At 38.8% G+C, this 24,593-nt stretch overlaps 1 protein-coding gene across 3 annotated transcripts; it reads left to right on the top strand.

Annotated features, from left to right (window-relative positions):
- The first annotated feature begins 201 nt into the window (after nt 1-201).
- gosr1 (golgi SNAP receptor complex member 1) lies at nt 202-23,521 on the top strand. 3 transcript variants are annotated; one of them, XM_019345244.2, is made up of 9 exons: nt 202-356; nt 2,665-2,776; nt 3,761-3,848; nt 3,974-4,081; nt 4,331-4,422; nt 7,731-7,805; nt 19,705-19,734; nt 21,652-21,734; nt 21,967-23,451. In XM_019345244.2, exons 1-9 carry the CDS (start codon nt 323-325, stop codon nt 22,089-22,091), a joined length of 747 nt encoding a protein of 248 aa, XP_019200789.1. In that variant the 5' UTR covers nt 202-322; the 3' UTR covers nt 22,092-23,451. The 3 variants fall into 3 exon arrangements, with proteins under 3 accessions (XP_019200789.1, XP_019200790.1, XP_025754064.1); XM_019345245.2 differs by lacking the exon at nt 21,652-21,734 and having other exon boundaries at nt 21,967-23,521; XM_025898279.1 differs by lacking the exons at nt 19,705-19,734; nt 21,652-21,734; nt 21,967-23,451 and adding an exon at nt 7,885-8,810.
- The last annotated feature ends 1,072 nt before the right edge of the window (nt 23,522-24,593 follow it).

The following is a 24,593-nucleotide window of genomic DNA, read 5'->3' as shown; positions in this document are numbered from 1 at the left end:
GGTATTTTTTTACTTGGAGAATTTATCAGTAAAGTTTCAATTTGTCACCCCCCTCCTCCACCCCAAAATAAAAATACGTGTTATTGCAATAACCGATGTTTTCTACAGTCATTGGTGCTAGCAGATGGCGGCAGTTTAAAGTTGGGTCTTACTCGGCCCAGGCTGCTACCCTAGAAGAATGCCACTTAAATAATATCTAAATGGTCTCTAGGTGACGCTGTGTTGTAGCTGATTGGCTGATGAGGTCGTGCGGCACGTCCTGTACGTCTTCTGCTGACACGTGACAGTACCCGGATTTTGGTGACGTCGCAGAACAACAAAGATGGCAGGAATAGGAAGCAGCACGTACTGGGAAGGTAAGGCAACAATTGAACCAGTTTACAGCAAACAGTATTATAACAGCAGTTTTTACCGTTTTCATAATATCAGCAATTAATTTGCCCCTGTCACACCACGTCTGGCTCTAAGAAACATGGTTTAAAAACATACATGCCACTACAATAACAAGTTAGCTCCCAACAAGCTAGCGAACTAGTCGCGGTGTAAGTTAAGTTAACGCTGTTCCTTATGCGCTTTAAGCCGTGTCGTTGATCTAAACGGCTTATCAGCCTGGCGCATCGAGTGTGTCAGCTGCTTCGTTAATTGTCGGCAGTGAGCAGATAGCGTTTTCATATTTTTCCCCCCCTTGGTTAATGTAGTGTTAAGACAATGAGCTTTGTTGCTATAACGGTCCTGTTGCTTTAGCTTTCGTCAGCACAGGAATTTTTTGTTGTTGATGTTTGATGCAGAAAAAGAAATGGCATATTTTTTTAAACCCCCCCCCCCATCCAGTGACAACTGTATCAGTTTTGATGCATTCTCAATCATCCAGGAAAGTAAATTTCCAAAAGTTGAATCTGTTCATCTGGACGTAGCGTCCAGATGAACAGATTCAACTTTTGGAGAACTGTATCAGTTGTATCAGTTGTCACTGGATTAGAGGCGGGGTACTCCCTGGATAAGTCACAACTAAAACAACTAAATTGCTCATGGGACATTTCACCTTCGTAGTACCGTGTTGGACCCGCGTTTGCCTTCAGAATTATTTTAATTCTTCATGGCATATATTCTGCAAGGTGCTGGAAACATTTCTCAGAGACTTTTGTCTATATTGGCATGAAAACATTACACAGTTGGCGCCAATTTGTGAATCTCCTGTACCACTACATCCCAAAAATGCTCTATTGAGATCTGGAGCTAGTGGTAGCCATTTGAGCACAGTAAAGTCATTATCATGTTCAGGAAACCAGTTTAAGGTGATTTGAGGTTTGTGGAATGGTGTGTTGTACTGCTGGAAACAGCCATCAAAACTGTGGTTATAAAGGGATGGATATGGTCAACAACAAGACTCTAGTAGGCTGCTGCATTTAATTGATGCTCAGTTGGAGATAAGGGACCTGGTAATAGCCAGCACACCATTACAACATCACCATCAGGTTGAGCTGTTGATTCAAGGCCGAATGGAGCCATGTTTTCCTGTTTTTTTAGGATCCTGCTATTTTAATGTTGCAGCAGAAATTAAGACACATGTACCAGGCAACGTTTTTCCAATCTTCTACTGTCCATCTTTGGTGAACCTGTGAACTGTAATCTTACTACCCTGTTTTGTCCTTAGCTGTCAGAAATGACACCCAGTGTGCTGTAGGTTATCTGCTTTAAGGTTTGATGTATATTGCATTCAGTGATGTTCTTCTCCATACCTTGGTTGTTACAAGTGGTTTTTTTCTATTTAAGTAGTTCTTGTTGCCTTCCTGTCAACTTGAAGCAGTCTGCCCATTCTCCTCTGTCTTCAACAAGGCATTGTCTGCCAGGGAATTGTTGCTCACTTGATATTTTATGTTGATATTTTATGTTTTTTGGACCATTTTCTGTAACCCCTAGAAATGGTCATGTGGGAAAAATCCTGAGTCTGAGTTTGTGAAATACTCAGACCACCCTATCTGCCATCAACAACCATGCCACATTCAAGTCACACAAATAACCTTTCTTGACACTTTGAACAACAGGTTGTCTTGACTATGTCTTGATTTGACTATGTCTTGACTTGACTATGCCTATACACCTAAATGCATTGAATTGCTGCTATTTGATTGTCTGAAAGTCACCATCTACTGGAACCAAATTTCTTGTATGTGTTTGCACATATACTTGACCAATAAACACGATTCTGATTCTGATTCTTATTATTATGATATTTGCTTTAATGAGCATTTGGATGTGTGTATTAAACAAAGTGGCTAGAAATTGTTTAACATAAGTTATTCCTCTGTATAGGTTTCGGTGTTACATTTTTTGGATATCTGATATAAAATATTTTTAATAGAAGATGCACAAAAAGATTTTCCGTTTTGAAAATCTTGTCATGGTGAAATTTTGTTCTGCATAGCTCTCATACTCTACTACACACTCTCTGCACTGTCAGCAACAGACAAAATAGACATCACAGCTGAGCAGTAGAGTCAAGTTGTCTTCATGTTAAGTTGCTAATTAAGAAAATAGCATTACAAGAAAGTTGAATGGACCATCTATCTATCTACCATCTATTTTCTACTCTGGGGTAATACTTAATCGATGGTATTTTAGTTATTTTTAAGTATTTTACTGGGTTGTGTGCTTCTGTTACAGATCTGCGAAAGCAGGCCAGACAGTTGGAGAACGAACTTGACCTGAAGTTGGTCTCTTTCAGTAAATTATGCACCAGCTACAGCAGCTCCAGAGATGGACGTCGAGGAGACACGTAAGATTAAGGCTTCTCACTCAACTGCAGAGTTAATAACTACTAAAAAGCTGAAACAATTAATATTCTTCTAGCAATAAATCTTTATCAAATGTAAAGATGTATTTATTGTATTTTATTGTTGTCATATTTAATCACATATTTAATATTATTCTTATAAACAAAGATATAGTGAAAAGATATAAAGATATAATGAAAGCAGAGATTGGTTCCAACCCTTAAACTGAATGTTTTTGTTTTTGTTTTATTTTATTGGAGTTGAAAATGGGTTAGTAGTCAAAATTTTATTATTTTTTAATTATATCCGTCATTCAGAGTTTGCATATCTAGCCTGAATTGTAATAGTCAAAATGCATATTTGTTAATCAGCAAAAAAAAAAAAGGATTAAGTCTCCAAAAGCACTCAAAGCGCTTTATACAGCATGCCTCATTCACCCATTCACCAAGCACTTTTCTCTATGCCTAATTACTTTCTGTCTACTAATCACTCACCTATACTCTGATGGATGCAACGGAGAGCAAATTTGTTTAGTATCTTGCTCAAGGATATTTTGCATGCAGACTGGCGGAGCCAGGGATCGAACCACCAACCTTCAGATCAGTGGATGACCTGCTCTCCTAAGCTACAGCCACCCCTAAAGTAGCTTGAATGGAATATTCTAACACAAAAACTACATGTTTCTTTATCGCAGACCTTAAGGATTTTGAGACCAAGTAGACTTTTGAAACATTACCAATCAAGAAAAAAAGCTTGATTACTTAATTCAGGTTGATTACAGTTATTTATTTTTTACTAACAGCTTTAAATTCTTTATTTGATGAATGTGTAATTTCTGCTATGAAATAAAGCACATTTCTTGTCCATTAAACACAAGAAAACATTAAAAGATTTTTTTTTAATGTGAGTTAAAAACCAATTACAATTACAATAAACTGCTTTAAATAAAAATTCTTAATATTCTCCCATCTTATTTTTCCTTTCAGGTCAGACACCACACCTCTGCTAAACAACTCTACCCAGGACAGGATGTTTGACACCATGTCAGTGGAGATTGAACAGTTGCTAGCCAAAGTAAGTAAATTGTCTCAGGTCAGTGGAAAAGGACGGCAAAAAGAATATAATAAGAACAGAAATTGATATATGCCTCGTCCTTCGTGTCCATCCATCCATCCACTCTGTTTCCTTCTCTCTCTCAGCTGACTGCAGTGAATGACAAGATGGCGGAGTACACCAACGCTCCGGGCGCAGCTGCTCTCAACGCTGCTCTCATGCACACGCTCCAGAGGCACAGGGACATCCTACAGGTTTGCTGTCTTGTTCCTTTTTTCCTGTCTGTCTTCTATACTTTGTTTTTTTTGTATTTAAATGAAATCATTTTCTTTCATAGCCACTTCTCAGTTATAGTTACTGAACTCAATGAAGAGCACAAGAACTACTTTCTAAAGCACATACTGAGTCTTAGTGGTTCAGTTTTGTCCCGCTTACCACTTGTTTGTTTCTCTGTCTTTCCTGTATTCCTTTTTTAAAATTTTTTGTATTTATTTTCCTCGAAGGACTACACACATGAATTCCACAAAACCAAAGGCAACTTTTTGGCCATCCGGGAAAGGGAAGACCTTCTAGGGTCTGTCAGGAAAGACATTGAGTGAGTACTCAGTCACAGCACCTTCTAATTTCATTTAGCTTTTATAGCAGCATGGGAATGTTTTTATTTATTAATTAATTATTATTGTTATTAATGTTGTTGTTGTTGTTTATTATATTATAGTAAATGATAAGATCCTATACACGCATGCTTTCTTGTGTTTTGATCTGAAAGGGTGCCAAGCAATAAAAACGGTCAAGGTCTTATGTCATAGACCTTATTCCTGAGAGGAATAATTGAAACTTCACTTCCATTTGGCATGTTCTTGAACAAATAGAAGATTCGTGCTTTCTTTGGCCTTGCATTGAGGAAGTGCGTCCTCCCTTCAGATTTGCACAGTTTGAGGGAATTTATTGAAACGAAGGTCTCCCTAGACCAAGAGTCTTCTTTTTGCAGTGGCTTATTGATCTGTGAAGGCACTGATGATGGCAAACAGTGAGCACTGCAGGATTCTTATTGATCCTTCCCTGTCCATCTAGAGTACAGAGAGAAGAGTTCTCATGCAGAGGCGTCTTGCAGGCAGGCATACATGTTCAATAGGAATACACTCACTTAACTATATATAAATATACAAAATTAGTATTCAATAAGTAATTTATAAAGCTCTTAAGGAGCTTACTATAAATTTAAAATAGTTTACATTCTTTCAGAATGACCTGAATGTGAAAAAACAACAGATTAAACAGCGTTGCCTGCAGTTTTTGAAACTGATTCGAAATTATGAAACTACGGATAGCATACAGGATACTAAGTAGACTTTTGTGTAATACCAATTTGTGTCACGAGATGCTGTATCAAGTCATTGGAGCCTCGAGTGTGTCTTGAGTCCAGCACAAGAAGAAGGTAAAATACCGATGGAATGACAGATATTCTGGTGAATCAGACACTGCTAGAAAATGATGCCTTAACCACCAGCAGCAGTAAAGGAGCAGTCAAATGCATGATTTTATTCTCTCTGTGTTTTAACAGAGGACGGGAGAGGTTATCAAATAAAGTATGAGTTTTTACTTAATAAAGTATTAATCAGGGTTTTCATTACATTTGAAATCACTGAAAGTAATATTTTTTTAAGGACGCAAATGTATCTCTTTATATTAGGAGCCACTTCATTACATATGACATTGGTGGAGCTTTTTTTTTTTTTGGCCATTTGTTTTTATTTGGGGTTTTTTCCACTTTAATATTTGTTCTGCTTTGTCACCACTTTAAAAGCACTTTTGTCTGATCTTTTAAGTGCAAAAGATGCATTTTCATACAGTTTTCTAGCATGATGTGCCAACTTATTGCCTAGCAACCGGAAAATGACTTTTAATCAAAGAGACCACTCCTCATCTGAATGATCCTAAGTATCAATACTGGCAAATAATAGACAGAAAGCAATAAGATGTGACTTGAAAATATATGACAAAATTCTGTTGTCGAAAACAGCAAAAACAATTTCCTGATCACAGAATTATGGGCTTTGTGTTTTTACGTTGTCTTCTTGGCAGCACAGTTTAAGCCTTGGCCTATCTGAACACTAACGTAGTTACAAGATGCTTTCATAAAATACAATTTTAGGGTCAGTACAGAAATGTGTAAAATATCATGACATTAATACAGTGATGCAGCTAAGCATTTTCTCTTTTGTCAGGTAGAGGGCAGTAGAGCTCTTGGTTGTGAAGTAAATGGACCAGCACACTTTTCAGAATATGTTTTCCATGTCCATACTGGTAACAAGAAGGAGTCCAAACTATCTAATTGATACAAGCACTCAAATGAAACAGTAAGGCATTTATCAAACACCATATCAATAACTTGCATTGTGCTTACAGACTACTGAAGCACACACACCACATTCATAGTAATAGCACGCTGCAGAGCTGAGCTCAGATGTAACAACCCTTCTTCTCCTGCTTTGATTTTTAAATGTCAGCAACAAAAATGACAGTTTTCTGTGATTTACATTGGTGCCCTTTTAAAAAGCCTCGCCGGAGTGATGAATTGGTCTGTCAGTACAAAGAATTCTGGTCCCACAGAAGCATCAGCCCAGTTGCTAGGGTGGTCAGATTGGGCTCAAGGCAGTCACTCTGGTGTACTATATGTGCTCATAGCCTTCCTCCTCCCCTGCTCGACGAGAGGGTGGGGCAGGGTTAAATGACCAGAAACCAAGAAGACATGGGAGTCAGCAGTTCAGGGCTGCTGATAGCTAGAGATTCATCAAACAGAAAAGAATGGGTTTGTTGTGTTTACTTTGTGAGTGGTGCAACGCCCATTCATCACTTCTGACTGCTCAGTCGAGGAGAACACTGTTCCTTTTCTGTTTCTTCATCAACCATAAAAAATCTCTTTTTTCTCCTTTTTTTTTTTTTTTTTTTTTTTTTTTTTGTTAGGAACACAGTTCTTTGAATTTTGCTTTGTTCACTGCAGCAGCTTTAATTCAAAAGGTCTGACAAAAATGACACATTTAAGGAATCATTATTTTTAAATTTCCCTGCAGTTTCTCAGACTCAGACCTACGTGGGCAGTTGACTAATCATGGCCTATAGTTTTATGGAAACTCAATATTTAGTCTGAAGAATTATTATTGCAAGGGTGACATCCTTGGTGTGAAAACACAAAAAGGAAATGAGTTATTTGATGCAGTGTTAAAAAGAAAGAATGGGTTAGAAACACAAAAAGAGCCATGAAAGACAATCAAGTCGTACAAAAATGTTCCTCAAAGCATCAACATTTTATGTTTAAAAATGCTTACCTTCTCTGTCTGGCTTTTCTGATTAAATAATCATTACGTAATCACTGTATGCAATAGCCACATATGCTACAAATATTAGCAGTTTGTGTGAATTAGTAAAGCGCTACCATACCAGTAAAGCGATTAACACCTTTAACGATGTTATCACATTGCTAATGTGCAGTTTAAGGAACAAGGCCTTTACATTTTTATATTCCTTGTATATGCTGTGTTTTAGTGGGAAGAGTGAGATCTGCAGGATAAAACACGGAACGTCACCTCACTTTGAAAGTTAGCCAGCCTTTGGTACCCTGTGGCAATCTGCTTGTGAAAATTACATTGGCAGCCTTACAGATTGCTCCTGTTTGATTGACTTCTGATTCTGATGTATGCAAAGTTACAGAGACGAGAATTGGGATCAAGGCTGTCGCCTGTTAACTTGGGCTATCATTTTAGATTTATTTCTTATCTACACTTTGAGAACTTGTTTTTGACACACAAGTAATTCTGACATTGCCTAAATGTTGAAAATTACCATTCATTTAAAAAAAAAAAAAAAAGTATTATTCACGAGTGTATCTGCCTGCCTTTTTAGGACATACAAGAGCGGTTCTGGGGTCAACAACAGAAGAACAGAGCTGTTCCTAAAGGAGCATGAGCATCTGAGAAAGTAAGTTCCCAAAGCATTTGTATCATTTAACCATAGCAGTTAAAAGTAGAATAAGGTTGCCACCCTAAATGTGGAATAGTCCGATTTTTCTTTTAGGAAAGCAAGCTGGAATAACCTTGATGGCGCAGGTCCACGATTTGGGAAAAACAAATAAAAACATGTCTTTTTCTGACACATTCATTTGTTCTCTTCATGCGTTTACTTCATAGCAGATGTGAAGTTCTTCTGTTAATTCATAACTTAAGGTCTTATATGAGCATGCATGACATAGAAGATCAAATCCTGATCTCTAGCAACCTTAGCATCCCGCAATCTTTTGGCTGACTCTCAACCCCTGCAGAACAGCATGTGGTTCTTTTTTTATGCGTTTCCCTGTGTTTGTGCCAGAGGTGTTAGATGCACACTGCATGGAAAGTAAAATTGGATAGCAGCAGGACACACACACACAAACACACCCACACAAAGAAACAAAACACAAATTTACCACAGAGCTATTTACATGGCCAATACATAGCAGTGTGACTGATTAGTATTTGCATTTGTTTCCCATATCAAGTTCTCAAAGGAATAATGCCGCAATTATTCGCTCTCAAAGACCTCTCCATTCATTTTCTAACAGGCTTTACCTGCTCCCACAATACATGGCTAATATTTATATACTGAAATTGATGTTTATGTAATGACCCTTTAAAATACGGTGCGGTCTAGTTAAATAACTTTAATCCCATAGCATTTTATGGATTTTTTTATGTCTTTGAAATAAAGCAGTAACACTTTTACTATATGTGCAGTTAAATATAAATTTGCTAATTTACTAATTTAAATTAGTAACTAACACGAAGCAACCTAACTAGGGATGGGTGGAAGCATGACAGTGGATGGATTTGGTTGCATTAAAACCACATTCCTAGCTTGTGTACATTAGATTGGGGGGAAAAAAAGATAACAACATGGTAATTGATACTAAAAATTAATGAAAGATTAGAAATTCAATTGAAACAGTATTAAATGGTCTGGTAAATGGCCTGTATTTATATAGCGCTTTACTAGTCCCTAAGGACCCCAAAGCGCTTTACATATCCAGTCATTCACCCATTCACGCACACATTCACACACTGGTGATGGCAAGCTACATTGTAGCCACAGCCACCCTGGGGCGCACTGACAGAGGCGAGGCTGCCGGACACTGGCGCCACCGGGCCCTCTGACCATCACCAGTAGGCAACGGGTGAAGTGTCTTGCCCAAGGACACAATGACTGAGACTGTCCGAGCCGGGGCTCGAACCGGCAACCTTCCGATTACAAGGCGAACTCCCAACTCTTGAGCCACGATCGCCCTAGTCGTATTAGTAACATCAGTGCCATCTTTGCCTCCTCCAGGCTCACAGCCAATAGCCACTAAAGTAGTTAGCAGCAGTAACAACACTAAACAACACTTTTCAAGAAGCAGTCCACTGTTTTTTGTTTTGTTTGTTTGTTTGTTTGTTTGTTTTTGAGAGGTCAGTAACGCTCCTGTTTCAACAACATTAAATTGTATTAAACAGGTATCTTAAATGTTAATCTAGCCACCTCCTCCAGCTTGTTTGAGGAAACACCAAGAGATTCCCAGGCCAGCCGAGAGATATTATCTGTCCAACGTGTCCTGGATATGAATATGAGAAAGCTCAGTTGCGCCGCTAGCATCCAGAATCTCATTCTTTTGGTCACTACCCAAGGCTCTTGACAATAGTTGAGGGTAGGGACGTCGGACGACCAGTAAATTGAGATCTTTGCTTTTTCGCTTTGAGTCTCCCACTCCCCTTGCCCATCACTCCTAAACAAGACCTTGAAATATTTAAACTCTTCCGTGGGACAATAACGCATCCCCGACCTGGAGTGGGCACTCCATCTTTTTCTAGCTGACGACCATGGCGAAAAACTTGGAGGTGCTGATTCTCATTCCCGTCGCTTCATACTCGGCTGCAAACTGCTCCAGTGTATGCTGGAATCCACCACCCGATGAAGCACGAACCACGTAATCAACAAAAAGCAGAGACGAGAGTCTGAGACCGCCCATATGGAAGCCTTCTGCCACTTGGCTATGCCTTAATCGTCTGTCCATTAAAAATGAACAGAATCTGTGACAAAGGGCAGCACTGGCAAAGTCCAAAACCCACTGGGAACGAGTCCGACTTATTGCTGGCTATGCGGACAAAGCTTTTTCAACAGTTTCTGTGGGATTGAATGGGTCTTAGCAACGGGTCAGACCACGCATACTCCCGAAGCATTTCCCACAGAATACTCAGATGGTATGGCTTCTCCAAGTCCACAAAACACATTCTCAAGAGGATAAAGAGCTGGTCCAGTGTTCCGTGACCAGGGCAGTTATTTGGGACAAAAACCACATTGTTCCTCCTGTATCCCGAGGTTCGACTAACCATCTGTTAGTTGAACCTCAGATACTCTACTTTCCAACACCCTGACATAGGCTTTGGGAGGCTGAGGAGTGTGATCACCCTATAGTTGGAGCACAACCTCTGGTCCCCCTTTTTAAAGATGGGAACAACCACCCCAGTTTGCCAATAAGACCTTTGGATTGGCAAAGATCTTCCACCGTCCAACAATATTCTTAGTTAAAGTCAGCAGCGCTCCACCCGCACTATACACAGTGCAGGTAGACCACCACTTTCCTCTCCTGAGTCGACTGACTGTTTTCTGGAAACCATTCGAGGCAGTCAAAAAGTCTTTTTCCATGGCCTCTCCAATCTCCTCCCACAGCCCAGTTTTTGCTTCAGGCACTGCCCGAGATGTGTTCTGCTTGGCCTGTTGGTAACTATCGGCTGCCTCCAAAGTCCCACAGGCTAACCAAGCTAGATAGGACTCCCTCTTTAGCTCGATGACACTCTTCACCTTCAGTGTCGACCATTTGGTTTGGGGGTTACACCCATGTCAGACACAAACTACCTTGCGGCCACAGCTCTGTGCAGCAGGTTCAGCAATGGAGGTGCTGAACATGGTCCATTCAGACTCAATGTCCCTAGTCTACCAATGGAATGTTGTCAAAGCTCTGCTGGAAGTGGAAGTGGCCTAGGGTGTACCATATGTCTCTGTGTTTTTTGTTTGTTTGTTTGTTTTTTGACGGTATGTCTTTATAGCACCTATTTAATAGTACTGATAAACAGTATCAGTAAATTTAATACTGCTGTGAAAGTGTTCCGGGCTCCCTCATCTCTCACCTGGGTTGTGATTCTGGAGGCCTATTCAGTTCCATTTTTCAAGTCAGTTTTATTTAATACAGTGCCAAATTACAACAACAGTCACCTCAAGGCACTTTATATTGTAAGCTAGACCCTACAATAATACAACAAAGAAAACCCCAACAATCATATGACCCCTATGATCAAGCTGTTTGGCGACAGTGAGAAGGAAAAACTCCTTTTAACAGGAAGAACCTCCAGCAGAACCAGGCTCAGGGAGGACGGCCATCTGCCGTGACTGGTCGGTGTGCTGTGTCTATTTTTTTCTTTGTGTTCCCCCAATTCTTTTGTGTTGTCCAAAAGGGCACACATGTACTTCTGAGTTATGGACGAATGCGGTGCTGCAAATGCTGTGACTCTTCTTTACTGAGCTAGAGGTGGCAGCAACATGTCAAGATATACAGCAATGTGCAAATAAAGACGAAGAAGAAGAGGACTGCAGGCCAAAAGAAATGGATGTAAATAATTGAGAGGAAGGAAATGGATTCAACACATTTGTTAGAGCTCAAGGATATAATCAAAGGTATTGCTGAGTTAAACAGAATAAAAAATGAGGAGAGGTATTCTAGCGTTCACAAAACACCCAATAGGGCATTTTAAGTGGACTATTTGCTGGTTAATTGCAGTAAAATTCAGCCTGTGTAAGTTCAGTGGTTTTCAAGAATCACATAGGTACTGTTGAACTGTATAACTTAACATTTCATTACCATGAATTGTTCAGGTGGGAAACATTTGGTCCTAGCATTCATATGGATGCTAATCTAACACATTACTGCCCATGTTATTGGACACCGAGCAACCCCCTGATGGTGGTGGCGTCCCACAGAGAACAGTGTATCTTACCACACCACAGAAGCTGCTCAGTGGATATATCATACAACCCACATAACACAATGGATGCTTTAACAGCATCCCAGTGCTAGACAGTGCTCCGGTGACATAATAGCTACATAATAATATGGAGATGGCTTCAATTTCATGGCTGGTCAGTGAATACTTAGGTGTGCTTATTTTGGCACACGAGGGAGACAAGTTAATGCTTTCAGTGCTTGAGTGGGTCGAAGAACATATTTCTATGAATATTATTTATTCACAGTGGCTCCAAACAGCTTAACTCAATATGCAAGATAAATTATTTCAAAGTTAAGATTATTTAAAAAAAACAAAAGACACATTCTGCTAAACATTACTATCTTGAGATGCTTTCTCAGCAGTCATGCTGTTTTGCCTGTGACTTACATTTGATTAGGATATTGTTAATTAAATTATGTTATTAAACTACAGCCCATACTATCTATAGGGCTTCCCCTTACCATTGGCATAGATGGGAGGGAAAGTGGATACTGGAGATGAGGATTGAGTTACGCTTGATTGATCCTATTAAAGCCATAAAACAGGAAGGGGAAAAGAGAGAAAAGAGATGTAATGTGTTGGTGAGTATTACTGTTATCCACAGATACCCAATAAAGATGAGAGATTTGAGTGAAAATCTTCCTTTCCTGATTCCTGCCACAGTCTGTGATGATCTCTTATCAAAGTTGACTTTTATAGAAAAGTAGCATGAATAATGAGATCTCTTTTATGTAAAGCTACATGATCTGTTTTAATTTATTCAGCTTTTTTTGCTTCATCATGCTGCCCCAATAATTTAGTGTGGAAAATTTAAGTAGGAAGTAGGAGGCCTTGTGTAATGACTGTGTTTGAACCAGTTATAAATTGGCAAATGATGGCTTGAGGCTGCCAAACTGGTCAGCTAAGACTAATCAATTTGCAGCCTATAAAACAACTCTCTTGCAGTTAATCTACAAACTACTGCAGTGAGTGAAATGCCTGCAAATCTCTATTGTTTCTTAAGAGAACCTACTGAAACAGATATCAGTGATCACCTTTTATTTATTTCATGACTGCACCTTCAGACTCAAGATATGAAGATACATACCTATGTTTTATCATCAGAGAAGGGGTCCCCTTTACCATAGAAGTGAAAATATTAAAAAAAAGAGAAAATGTGGCAAGCATCTTAAAAAAAAAAATGTCATCCTTTTTCTCCTCACCTCAAGATTCATCACCTAAACTGAAGTCAGGCCTCTAACACATGAAAATGTGTGTAAACATGTTCATGTGTTCTACATATTGTTGCAATTATTTATTTTCAGCAGCTAACAATGAGCCGGTTTTAACAACAGTAGCTGGTTAGAAGTTATTATGCCAGCTAACGTTAGGCTTCAGTGTCTTATAAATCACATTTTCTCTCTGATGAACAGTTTGAGACTCAATGAATTAACTCTCATATTTGCTCTCATGTAAGGATATAATTTGAGTTATGAGTAATGTTAGATCCACTTAAAAAAAGTTTCATTAATGCCAGCTAAGAGTGGATAACAGTAACTAATAGCAGTGCTTACTGACAGAAAAGTTCAATGTATCCTCAGCATCTCACCTCAGTATTGCTGTCCTCAGGAAGAAGTGAGCTTCTTGGACTCCATGACTTGTATCGGATTCTTTTCACAAAGATTTACAGCCTCCTCCAGAGTAAATGGTTACGTAAGCTTGTCATCTGGCATATAAACAGAGCAACTGCTTAAACTTTCTTAACCATATCTAGTTGTTAAGTGATGACGTATGAACCCTGCTTCCAGGTTCCAAACTGCTCTGCTTTTATTAAGTGATCACTGTCGGCCTCTCTCGGTTTTTATTAACACTGTTCATTTTAAAGCTTGGTTTTGTAAAAACCTTACGATGTAACTACAGCCTAGCCAATACAACAGTATTGTGGATGGATTATTTCAGTTGTTCTCCTGACCTAAGTTTGGTCCATTTACAGCATCCTGCCATGCAATTGCATTTATCCCTAACCATCGGGAAACCTCAGGTTAACTTTTATCGACTTGAAAAAAGTTAGCGTTCATCCTTCAGCTTTACCATTTTTATATTATGCTAACCATAGCTGTGTAGCTAGCCACAATGTAGCACATCATTATATACCAGCGTGCCCAACTTCAGTAACCCTACAAATGTCACTGCTGTTTAGTTTTCTGTCTTTGTTTATGTCAGAAGTGATAGCAGAACTGTACATTTTAATTTCTCAGATATCCCTCAGTCAGAACATGGTATAGCATCTTTAGATGGAAACTAGCGAGCGAACTCTCTGCTAACTTCGAACTCCGTTAAACTTCATTAATTCTGTTTTCGTGGATGCCTGGATGTTAAATTTAATTGTTACACCTGGTAGAACAGCCACACTAGTCATTTTATTTAAGATCAAAGAATTTAGACAGTTTGTAACTCTCAGTGATGCTGTAGCATTCGTTTGACTTTGGGACCTGAAGTGGAGTTTAGACCCAGAAACGGCTAATGATGTCAGACTTAAAGACAGGATAGCAAACCAAATAGTGAAAGACTATTATTTATTTGTTTGTTTGTTTGTTTGTTTGTTTGTTTTTTAACACACAAACAGTGGTTGAAACACACTGACTGGCCACAACTATTATTGGGTACAGTCTAAATTTAATGTTTTTGATCTCTCTTGGTTGACTACAGCGGTGACTATAGCTAGGATTATGCACTTGAATTGGAAGGGTAAGAAAAAAAACTTGAATGAAGTTGAATGCAGTCTATAATCTACTGACATCTAGTGGTAAGGTTTTATACAATGTAACTTTAACGTAGCTTTCACTAGTTTTCAAATATGGTTCCACAGCAGTCAGATGTTTCTACATATTAGAGCTCAAAGCTGTTTTCAGTTCTGTCACTGATACTCATTGCTTTAGCTTTAGTTTATAATAGTGTTTGACAAGTGTAACTGGATGCCATTTAGTTATTAAAGCCACTATAAATGCTGCTGATCCGTTATTTCGCCACATCATTGCTTCTTTCCATCCTTGTACATCTGTTTTTCCATTTCTCTCCACCATAGAGGTTAGTCTTCATAAATAAACAAGAGGGAGGGAGGGGTAAGTCCATTAAACGTTCATGCTGCAACAGCTTTAATGGTAGTGGACACATAAGGACTTATAGTTCAAACTCACAAAGAAATACAGTGATGATTCTCTGGATGCTTTTCTTGTCACTCACAAAGTTGAGTTATTAAGCTTTAAGATACTCTCTGAGTCTTTATTTCAGTAAATACTGTCAAAACTCATCATTTTCTTTCCATGTGGACTCTATAGTCTGTCTGTTTCCAAATGTATAGGCTCTGTTTGTCAAGCTCATTAGAATTGCATGTGGTGCTTTGCTTCAAATGAAAACCATGTAAATATCACGTACACATCAAACAAGACATTTTAAAATTGTGTATTTTCATAACAAATAAAAAAAAATGAGAAGTTAGTGTAGCATAATGAACAAGGGCATTAAAACCGCACGATCCATGAGCCACATCCCAACAGCTGCAAAGAACCTGCAATTTGTGAATGTTTCTGTTTGCTAATCATTAAGACCAGCATGGTTGCTGAATAATTGTGTACTTTGCTAAATTACCGCAGTAACGTAGCAAAGTACACAATAGTAATTTGGTGGGAGTTAGCTATTTTACAACTACAGTGCTCAGGCTGTGTGGGTTAATTATCTTCACAGTTGTCCAGTTCACCTGTTTTCATTTAACTAGGACAGTTTATTGCCCATTTTAATAATGGAAATACTCAAATAGCCAGGGCTGGCACTTCTAAAACTGTATTGGCCAGTATATCATGCTCATATCTCTTTTTTTTTATTTTTTGCAAGGTCTTGATCATGGTGAACTGTCATATGTTATAGAAGCTGCATTGTAAACTGTGGTGGATAGAGTGATACAGAGATGTATGTGCTTCGGGTTTTCCACCCAGCATTTTAAACAAGTGTTCTAACTCTCTCTGCCACTCTGTCCTTTTCAACATGCCTGCATTTAGTCTGCCTAGCTTGTTGCAGATTTTTAAGTTTGCACCATGGATACACGATAAAGTGCCTGCCTCGTATTCTTTCTATCACATTACAACTTACCATAGAACTAGTTAGATTTACCCAACAAGAGTGTTTGTGGACCAATTTGGGTCAGTTAATTTATGCTTTTTCACACTTTTGTAATGACATGAGGATAATACCACAGCTTATTTTAAGTCTTTCAACCATATTCACTGCATAGCTCACACAAAGCAGTCCATTATGATCCATTTCACGTCCATTTCCCTGTAAAAGCAATTTCAACATTAAGATTGTTTACTATTTGGGAAAGAAAACTCATTTCAGTGAGTTGAAAGTGTTTAGCTGTTTACTGGCATGTTCTTATTGTCCTCTGGGTACTTAATGTTGGTAATGTTTTAGTGGGGCTTCTTAGTAGCAAAATGCTTACCATAGCTTCGTTGACAAATGTTTCTCCTACCAGAAACGCTACATCCAGATGAATAGAATCAAATTTCTGGGATTTCCTTACCAGGATGATTGAGCGTTCAGTTTATATTATCTGTTGTTGTTCAACTAAAATTTGATGTAATCCTTGGAGGTCATTCAAAGCCCTTCTTTGGATGTTGGCTGCCTTTTCTTCTGTTCTGTCAGGATGATCCCACACTGCATCAATAATGTTGTGGTCCAGGCTCTGAGGAGGCACACCATGCTGACATAGGCCAGGTTTTTGGCTAAGAGCTCTTTGGAATCATCATGTTGATGCAAAAATACCATTTTATGTGTATCAAACTTTGTTATCTTTGGCATCTGTCATAGACCCAGCTGAAAAAATGATGTGTATTAGTGACAAGTTGCTAGAAACAAAGTGCTTTGCTAAGTCGACTGTTATGTGTAGACACAACACTGATTCATATTAGGTTAGCTAGGTGCCTATTTATCTTGAGTGGCTTAAAAGACAAAAAAACATTGCTCTGAAAAGGGTGAGGTACAAGGATTTGACTGAAGATGAGTGAAAAAGCAACCAAACAGAAACTATGAAAGACCTTCAGAAAGCCTGAAGAACTTTTGGCTCGAGACCACTTTAAAGGTCTGGCCCTTTTGAAGCAAAATAGAAAGAAACGAGAGTGGCTCAAGACTTGTGGACAGTACTATGTTAATCCTTGTAGCCATGGTTTTGCCAATGCATGTAGCATTTTTTAACATACTGTTCAGATGAAACCAAAGTGTGTACATGATTGTCAGTAAGAATTCTGTCTGCGTGGTCATTTGTTTGTGAATCGCAGCAGATCGTGTGGATAGTATGGGTTGATTCATCAAAATGGAAAGGGCAATTAGCTTGAAGCTAATGAGTGACTTAATGACTGCAGGAAATCAACTGACCAAGGGAAACAGAAAGAACCCCACTCAAAGCCGAAACCACAGAAATTCTAATATACATAAATGGCACAATCAACCTCACCACTATAGCTGCAGAATGATTATGGAGGATATAAAGCATAAATCTTTTGCCACATCTCATCTCTGCATATAAAAACTCCATAAATCAAGGCGGATCCTGAGCTTTCTTTTTCCTCTTCAGCTCATGATTTATATGCAGAACAGTGTCAGGTGAAGGACAGTTAAAGGCTTCGTTTTCTATGTTGCACCTCCCCCTTCCATCATTGAAGCAGTCTCTGTCCATATTGCATTCTTCTTAAGTTGCCTTTTTTGGCCTCTTTCAGACATACAGTGTTTGTTTGCACCAAGTAATTTAATATTTTATTAACCAAATACTCATTTCAAGTTTTTATACATTTTAAAATCTCAGATCCCAGAATATAAATTTTGACCTTTTTTATGCTATAAAGTCTTATTCCTACTTCATAATTGCCTAATTGCAGTGTTCTGCCTCCACCCACCATCTCCCACAATACATTTATTAAGTGAAATGGTAACTGGCATCTAACTAATAATGAAGTTATATGCCAGTTATCATTTCACCTCCTGTAACTGATTCCATTCAGTCAGACAAATCCAGTTACAATCTTACAAACTAGTGCCAAAAAAGCAGATTGGTGCCAGTGTGGGCAGTTGTGATCCAAGAACAGAAGGATGCACAGCCCACACTGTATATATGCATTATAGTGCAATTGGTCCTGCCCACTCGCTGTCTAGAAGACAAAAAGTTAAATAAGACATATTACCTTTGAATACTACAGATTGTAGGGAGCTCTAGTGGAAAAAGGTCCCTTGCTATGTCTGGGCTTGGCTTTCTCTACCACCTTTCCTGTAAACACTCACTGCAAAGCAAAATAAAAGTCAACTGGAACAGAAAAGAGTATATCAAGTCACAGATATAGAAATGGACTGCTAATTTGTGCCCAGATATCTGAGATTGAGTTTAGCTCACAGCATTCCATAATAATATTCAAATAAAACTGTGCATTTTTCTTTTTATTCTGAGTAAATTCATATGTTTCCTAGGTCAATATATTTAAATTGCTATAGTACAAGATAACAGGGTGATATTTGCAGGTCAGGTACTGGAGCCTAGAACGGGAGGTTTGCCCACAGGAAGCGTAAATAAAAGTTATAAGATAATTGATTATCTACTAGTTAAAGAAAAATTGGCAGATTAGTCAGCTATCAAAACGGTCTTTAGTTGCCCTAATTGCCAGTATCCAGTATGCCAGTAACCTAGAGGAACTATAGTTTTTGCCACATTTTTCAGCTCTTGGTGGTTTTCCCTTATGTTTGCCCACCAAGAGAGAATGAGAGTATCACAAAAACTGTGTTGCAATCAGGAAGATCTTGCATCTTGCAAGTGAGGTATAAATCTTTTAGCGCCTTCTCTTACTTCATCTTAACATTGTTAAGAGCTTAACGGAAACCACACATTGAGCATGCAGGTGGAGGATGTGGAGCTGCTGAATGGAAGATGAATGATTGTTGAGCTATGAAATACAATCCCTGCAGTTTTGTTTGTTTGGTTGACTTTAGTTCTCTGGAACATTATCCAAATTGATTGCAATTAGAAGATAAACCGCTGAGAGCTTTTTTGCCTATGAGCAACCTGAGACACAAAACAAGTGTTACAGCATAAGAGGTTTGTGTGGGATTGGGAGTGTAGCAGTGCCTTCCACTTTTCCCTCTTTTATGCAGTGATGCAGTGATGCAGAATGTTAACCTCCGGGCATCTGAGTTGATTTATCCATGAGGGGAAAATGAACAAAACAAATTAGAAAAAAAAAAAGATTAATATGTGATTAATATCTTTTTTTGTGCAACTCAGTCACTACTACATGGGCCCATTACACTGGCTGTTGTCGGCCCCACAAACAGCATTGGACCTGTTGCACTTGGCGCACAAGTGTACAATTTGCTGGATTTTGCTGCCATTTTAATGACAAATCAGTAAAGAGCTTCAGAGACTCACAGATTATACAGGGGGAGACCTTAAAAGACAATCAAAACTGTGCAGGTTTATTTATGTTTTATTTTTTAATTTAACACAATCTACCACAACTCTTTTTTTAAAGTGAAAAAGTATATCAGTCTTCCAACAGCTTGTCCAGACTAAACCATACTGTAGCATGCCCTTTGGTTTTGTGTCAGGAAGTATAAAAATTCTGCCAAATCAAGCATGCAGAGCTACCCACTGGGGTGACCTTTGTGAAAAGGGAGCAGCTGGAAGTAGCTTTTATGTCATTTGTTTATTACCATTACTTGTTTATTCTGCAGTGCTTGTATCAATATCTAACCAGTGCCCTTCCCCTGCGTTTTTCTCTCCTTCTCACTGTCTATAGCTCAGATCGACTGATGGATGACACAATAAGGTAAGCCTTCTTTCCCTTATTCATCCGAGTCTGGTTCTAACAGAGATTTCTTCTTGGTTTTTGTTGCCAAGTATGTGCTCACACAGCATTGTTTTCCCCTCTATAATGTGCCAGCCTCTTTTTTTAATATAATTTAAAGTCTCTTAAGATGAGTATTGTTCTGGTTTCTGGTTATAGTTGGGAAAAAAATGGGGATGAAAATTTGAATTCTCTCAGGTATGACGGATAACACGTTATCTTTTTAAATATAATGAAATGTAGGTCTAGCCTTTCAAAAAGTTTTGTAGATGTAGTTTAATCTTAATGGCCTCAGTCCAGGGAGAAGAGGCGTTGTGTGCTGCACATATTGTAAAGCATTAAGAGGCACTGTCATAATTTGTGATTTTGGGTTTTATTTACCAGTTTGCTGGACAGTTTAACATTCCTCGTTTAGGTCACCAAAAAGCAAAAACTGACTGATCACAGAGTGCACTTCTGTCCTCCAGCTCTGATTCTCATGAGCCGGTTAACACTGACTAGTCGAGGTTGCTGGTATCAGCAAAGTGGTTCTTCCTGACTGAGGAAAACATGATCCCCAAAACACAGCTCCAGGCCAAGACTGCAGACTGTCCCCTCAGCAACCTCCAAAACCACAGGAGATGCCAAGACCCCACCCACCCGTGCTCACACATCACACTCTCAACACATTCAGACGAACACAGTCGTCATAGTTTCTCAGTGCTCAGTCGAAACACACGCACCAGGCCTTCAGCTCATCTTCTTTACCAGCCAAAAGAGTAAACAACTGGTGATTTCATTTACTTTGTTTTCACCAGCTTCCTCTGGGGATCTTTTACTCTGAGATGGGAGGAGTTGGTCCCCTGTGACTAGTTCTGTTTGTCACCAGTCTGAATGCTAGCATAATCCTATATGTAATGAAAAGTTAGAATAATTGAACATTTTTTTGCTTGAATCAATGTTTTTCCTTTCTAATAATATAATGGCATATGTTCAAATAGTATATTATTCATTATGTCATATATAAGGGGTGTGAATGGGTCTAAAAGCTTTTATAATTGGCTGATGTCACATCATCTTTAAACGGAGCACTGCTTTATTTCTACCAAGTGGATTAAAAGAATTAAAATGGACAACCCAGGGAGGCTGTAAAATTATACCTCTCAGCATGCCATGTCTTTTTAAAGTAATTTCTCTCCTTGCATGAAGCAAACCAGTACCACTCACAGCCACTGCTGCTGGCATCTAGCCTTTAGTTATTGTTTATAGAACCTGTGTGTGGATCGTTTTTAGTACAGCTGTGAAGAGCTTACTGTAAGAGAAATGATTATTGGGGATTATTTCTTACAACTAAAAGTTTAACAAAGTGCTTGAAGGTGGGCTGTGTAGCTTTTATTGATTATTTTGTGTAACATAGAACCTGAAACTTTTCCTGCCAGCTGCTCAGCTGCACTTTGCTGCTCTGAAGATTCCCGAAGCCCAAGTTTGAGAACAAGAGGGACAATACCACAGCACTTCTGTACTGCCCTTATAGATGCCTAGTCATCTCATAAAGATACTGCATGTAGGAGGGAGGAATAGATGATCTGTAAATCCTATGATGTTCAGTGTAACATGGTGCAACTATTAGCAGTGTTTGAATGGGCAGGAATTATCACAATTTTAGGTTTTACCCTTTAAATCCTTTTCTGTAGATTTGGCTTACAAAAAAGTTTAGAAACAGTAGTGAATGACACAGGGGCTTTACAGCACCGCGAAGTTAGGTGGAGACGACCAAAGTGAAAAAGAAAAGTTAAAAATTACATTTTCCAACTCGCCTACAGTCAGAGGTACTTTTAAATTACTAATAAAGAGCAAAGACATGAAGGATTGTCCCTTTTCTCCACTCATCTGTCTTGCTACATCTTTCTTTTTCTTCAGCATTGCTATGGCAACCAAGGAGAACATAACCTTCCAAAGGGGCATGCTGAAATCCATACAGAGCAAGGTCAATACTCTGGCCAGTATCCTTTATGCTGCACATGTGCAGTGTTGTGTGCGGGGAACCAAATGGAAGAAAGCACTCAGTTATCTTTAAAGGATTTCTAGTGTGAAATCAGTATAGGACATTCAAAAATCAGTGGTCACATATTTGATAGAAAATGGTCTGATTTATAGAAATGTCGCCAGTAATAGTGTTACTGAGGTTTCTATATCCCATATTTGTGTATTTTTCCTTAATTTACACTCTTTCAGACCGTTTCCCAGCTATCAACAACCTCATCCAGCGAATCAACCTGCGAAAGAGAAGGGACTCTCTGATCCTTGGCGCGGTGATTGGCGTTTGCACCATTCTCCTCCTGCTCTATGCCTTTCACTGAAACTCAAGCCCGGTGAAGTCTTTAAAGAGGCAGGATTCATCTGCTCTTTGTAGCACGGAAACACTCTGGGGGCTGAGCTGAGTGATTGGAGGACCCTGGAGGTTCCCGAGCAGAAGGACATTAAGTTGGTCCAGTTTTGGGACAGGAGCAAATTTTGGCCAACATTTTCTACTGAACCTGTATTTAGCAGCGGGGACAGATGGCAGGTTGGTGGTTGGGTGTTCTTCTGCCAACAAGAGAACGAAGACCAAAACTACAAATAAGACTAGATAAAAATATATATTGATAAATCACTTTGAGAGCAATTCTGTGCCACTGAAAGTGTAAAGAGACTGTGAGATTGTGTGATGGATTTATTATTTTTTTCACAGGTGAAGGATTTTTAGCTGAATGGTTGTTTTTAATTGGTGGAGTGGGATGGATAGTTAATTGTGGGCTGTACAATGTGAATTAATAAATTATTCATATCAGAATGTACATCAAAGTGTGTGACACTAGAAGATGCTCATTTAAAAAACATTTTTGAAACTCTATCATTTGAAACTTCATCAACATACTACATAAATTTAATGCCACCACAAGGCTCCAATAATAATAATAATCTTATGTTAAAATTTATGTGTTTTACTCGTGGAAAGTGAATTTATAAAGTTAATAACAGGTGGGATAGAGATTCAAGAAAGTGATATTGAGGTTCAAAGGAAGAGTCATTTGTATCCTACATTTCTACATTCAGAGGTTCTGAGCAAAAGTTTTAAGCCACACCACATTTCTTCATTTTTGTTTGAAAAATGGAAAATATGTGCAGCAGTTTGTTGAAACTTTAGTAAGCCTATTGAAGTATAGTTTATAAGGCAAAAAAGGAGTTTGTACAGTTCCAACAAGCTTGAAAGTCAATATCTCGTGTGACCAGCTTTCTTGTAATTTCTTTAGTCTTCGGGAAAGGTTCTCCAGACTTCTTGATAGAGCTTCAAAACTCTTCTTTGGATGTTGGATGCCTTTTGTTCTTAGCAGAGTATTTCGGATCAATATCATGCTGAAGGAACTGCATGGTGGATCAGTCTGATGATACTATGGTGCATTCATAATACCATCAATTTTGACAGGAATCCCAACCCCACTGGCTAAAATACAGCCCGACGATTTGAATAAAAACCTGTGTAATGTGGCCTTTCCTCCCGGTTTCTCTCCCTTAAGATTGGCTTCTTGATAGCAGACCTTCCATTGAGACCATTTCTGATGAGGCTTCAGTGAACAGTAGATGGACAGAAAATTAGTGAAGAAGAAGCCAATATCCAAATAAAACCTTTGAAAGACCTTCAGGAAGACTAAAGCACTATTGCTCAAGAGCATGTTAAAACATTCAAGCAAGTCTGACTCCGTGGAAGCAAAACATAAAGAAATGAGGGGTGGCTCAAGACTTTTGGACAGCACTATAAATAAATTAACCCACAGGTTAATCAGCAGCCATTACTTGTTAAAATAAGGCGTTTCTTTCCCTTTTTGTAGATGCTGCCACATATTTGACTGTTATTGAAATTGTCATTAAAACAATGATAATACACAGTCATGGGATAGAATGAAAACAATCATTACTTGCACACATCCACATTAATATATGCATTTCAGTTACTTCTTACTGTAATCTTTTGAACTTATATTAAAGTTTTTGTAACTTGCTTGATCGTCTAAGTTCAGTCCTAAATCATTGAATATAAGAAAGCATTAAATAAATGGCAGCTTTACTTTTTTGGGACAGTTGATCCACAGGTTTGCCTGATTGGCTGTTTTCAAAGCCATGCAAAAGAAAAAAAACAAACCAAAAACAGGTGAAATATATTCAGTCACAAACCTTTTTATAGTGCACTGCTTCAAGGTTTCCATAGCAAAAAAATGAAAGCCGGGCTTGACGACCAGCCTCTGGAGGAGTTAAACATTTTGCACATTTCACAGCAGCACAGTGTACCTGGCAGAGCCAGAGTCGGACTGACTGCGTCTGGTTTGAATCCACTTGGAACTCAATGAGGCACTAGAGGAGCTGAAGCCTTCAGCTGAGAAGGGAATGACTGCAGACGGGCTTCGACTCATTCGATTAAACTCTTAGTTTGTTGGTGCCGGTGCTGGAAAGCAAAGCAAAGCAGCTGTGTGAGAAACATCAATACGCTTTTCTCTCACTACTTCAGGCTATCAGTTGACTGTAATCCAGTAAAAATAAACGTCCACTGGTGTGGATTGAAGAGAGCATTTGGTTTCTTGTCCTCATCCCCTCTGATGCCTTCCTCACAAAGAAAACTAAAAGATTTTTTTTTTTTTTTGTCTGTATCCTGGTTGGGCATTATGAAACGAATAGCCTTTTCTTCATACTACAAAAACCGCCACCTGCTCATTAATATCTTACGTCCTTTAAGGGGTAAATCCTGTACTGATGTCTAAGTATAGCTCAGAAGTGTGTACGTGCTGTCGGAGGACCGCAGAGGTGCAACTCCTGAATATTTTAGCCAC

This window comes from Oreochromis niloticus, linkage group LG14 (assembly GCF_001858045.2).
Source record: "Oreochromis niloticus isolate F11D_XX linkage group LG14, O_niloticus_UMD_NMBU, whole genome shotgun sequence".
Classification (NCBI taxonomy): Eukaryota; Metazoa; Chordata; class Actinopteri; order Cichliformes; family Cichlidae; genus Oreochromis; species Oreochromis niloticus.
Note: the sequence above shows the minus strand (reverse complement) of the source record. Positions and strands in the feature narration are given on the sequence as shown.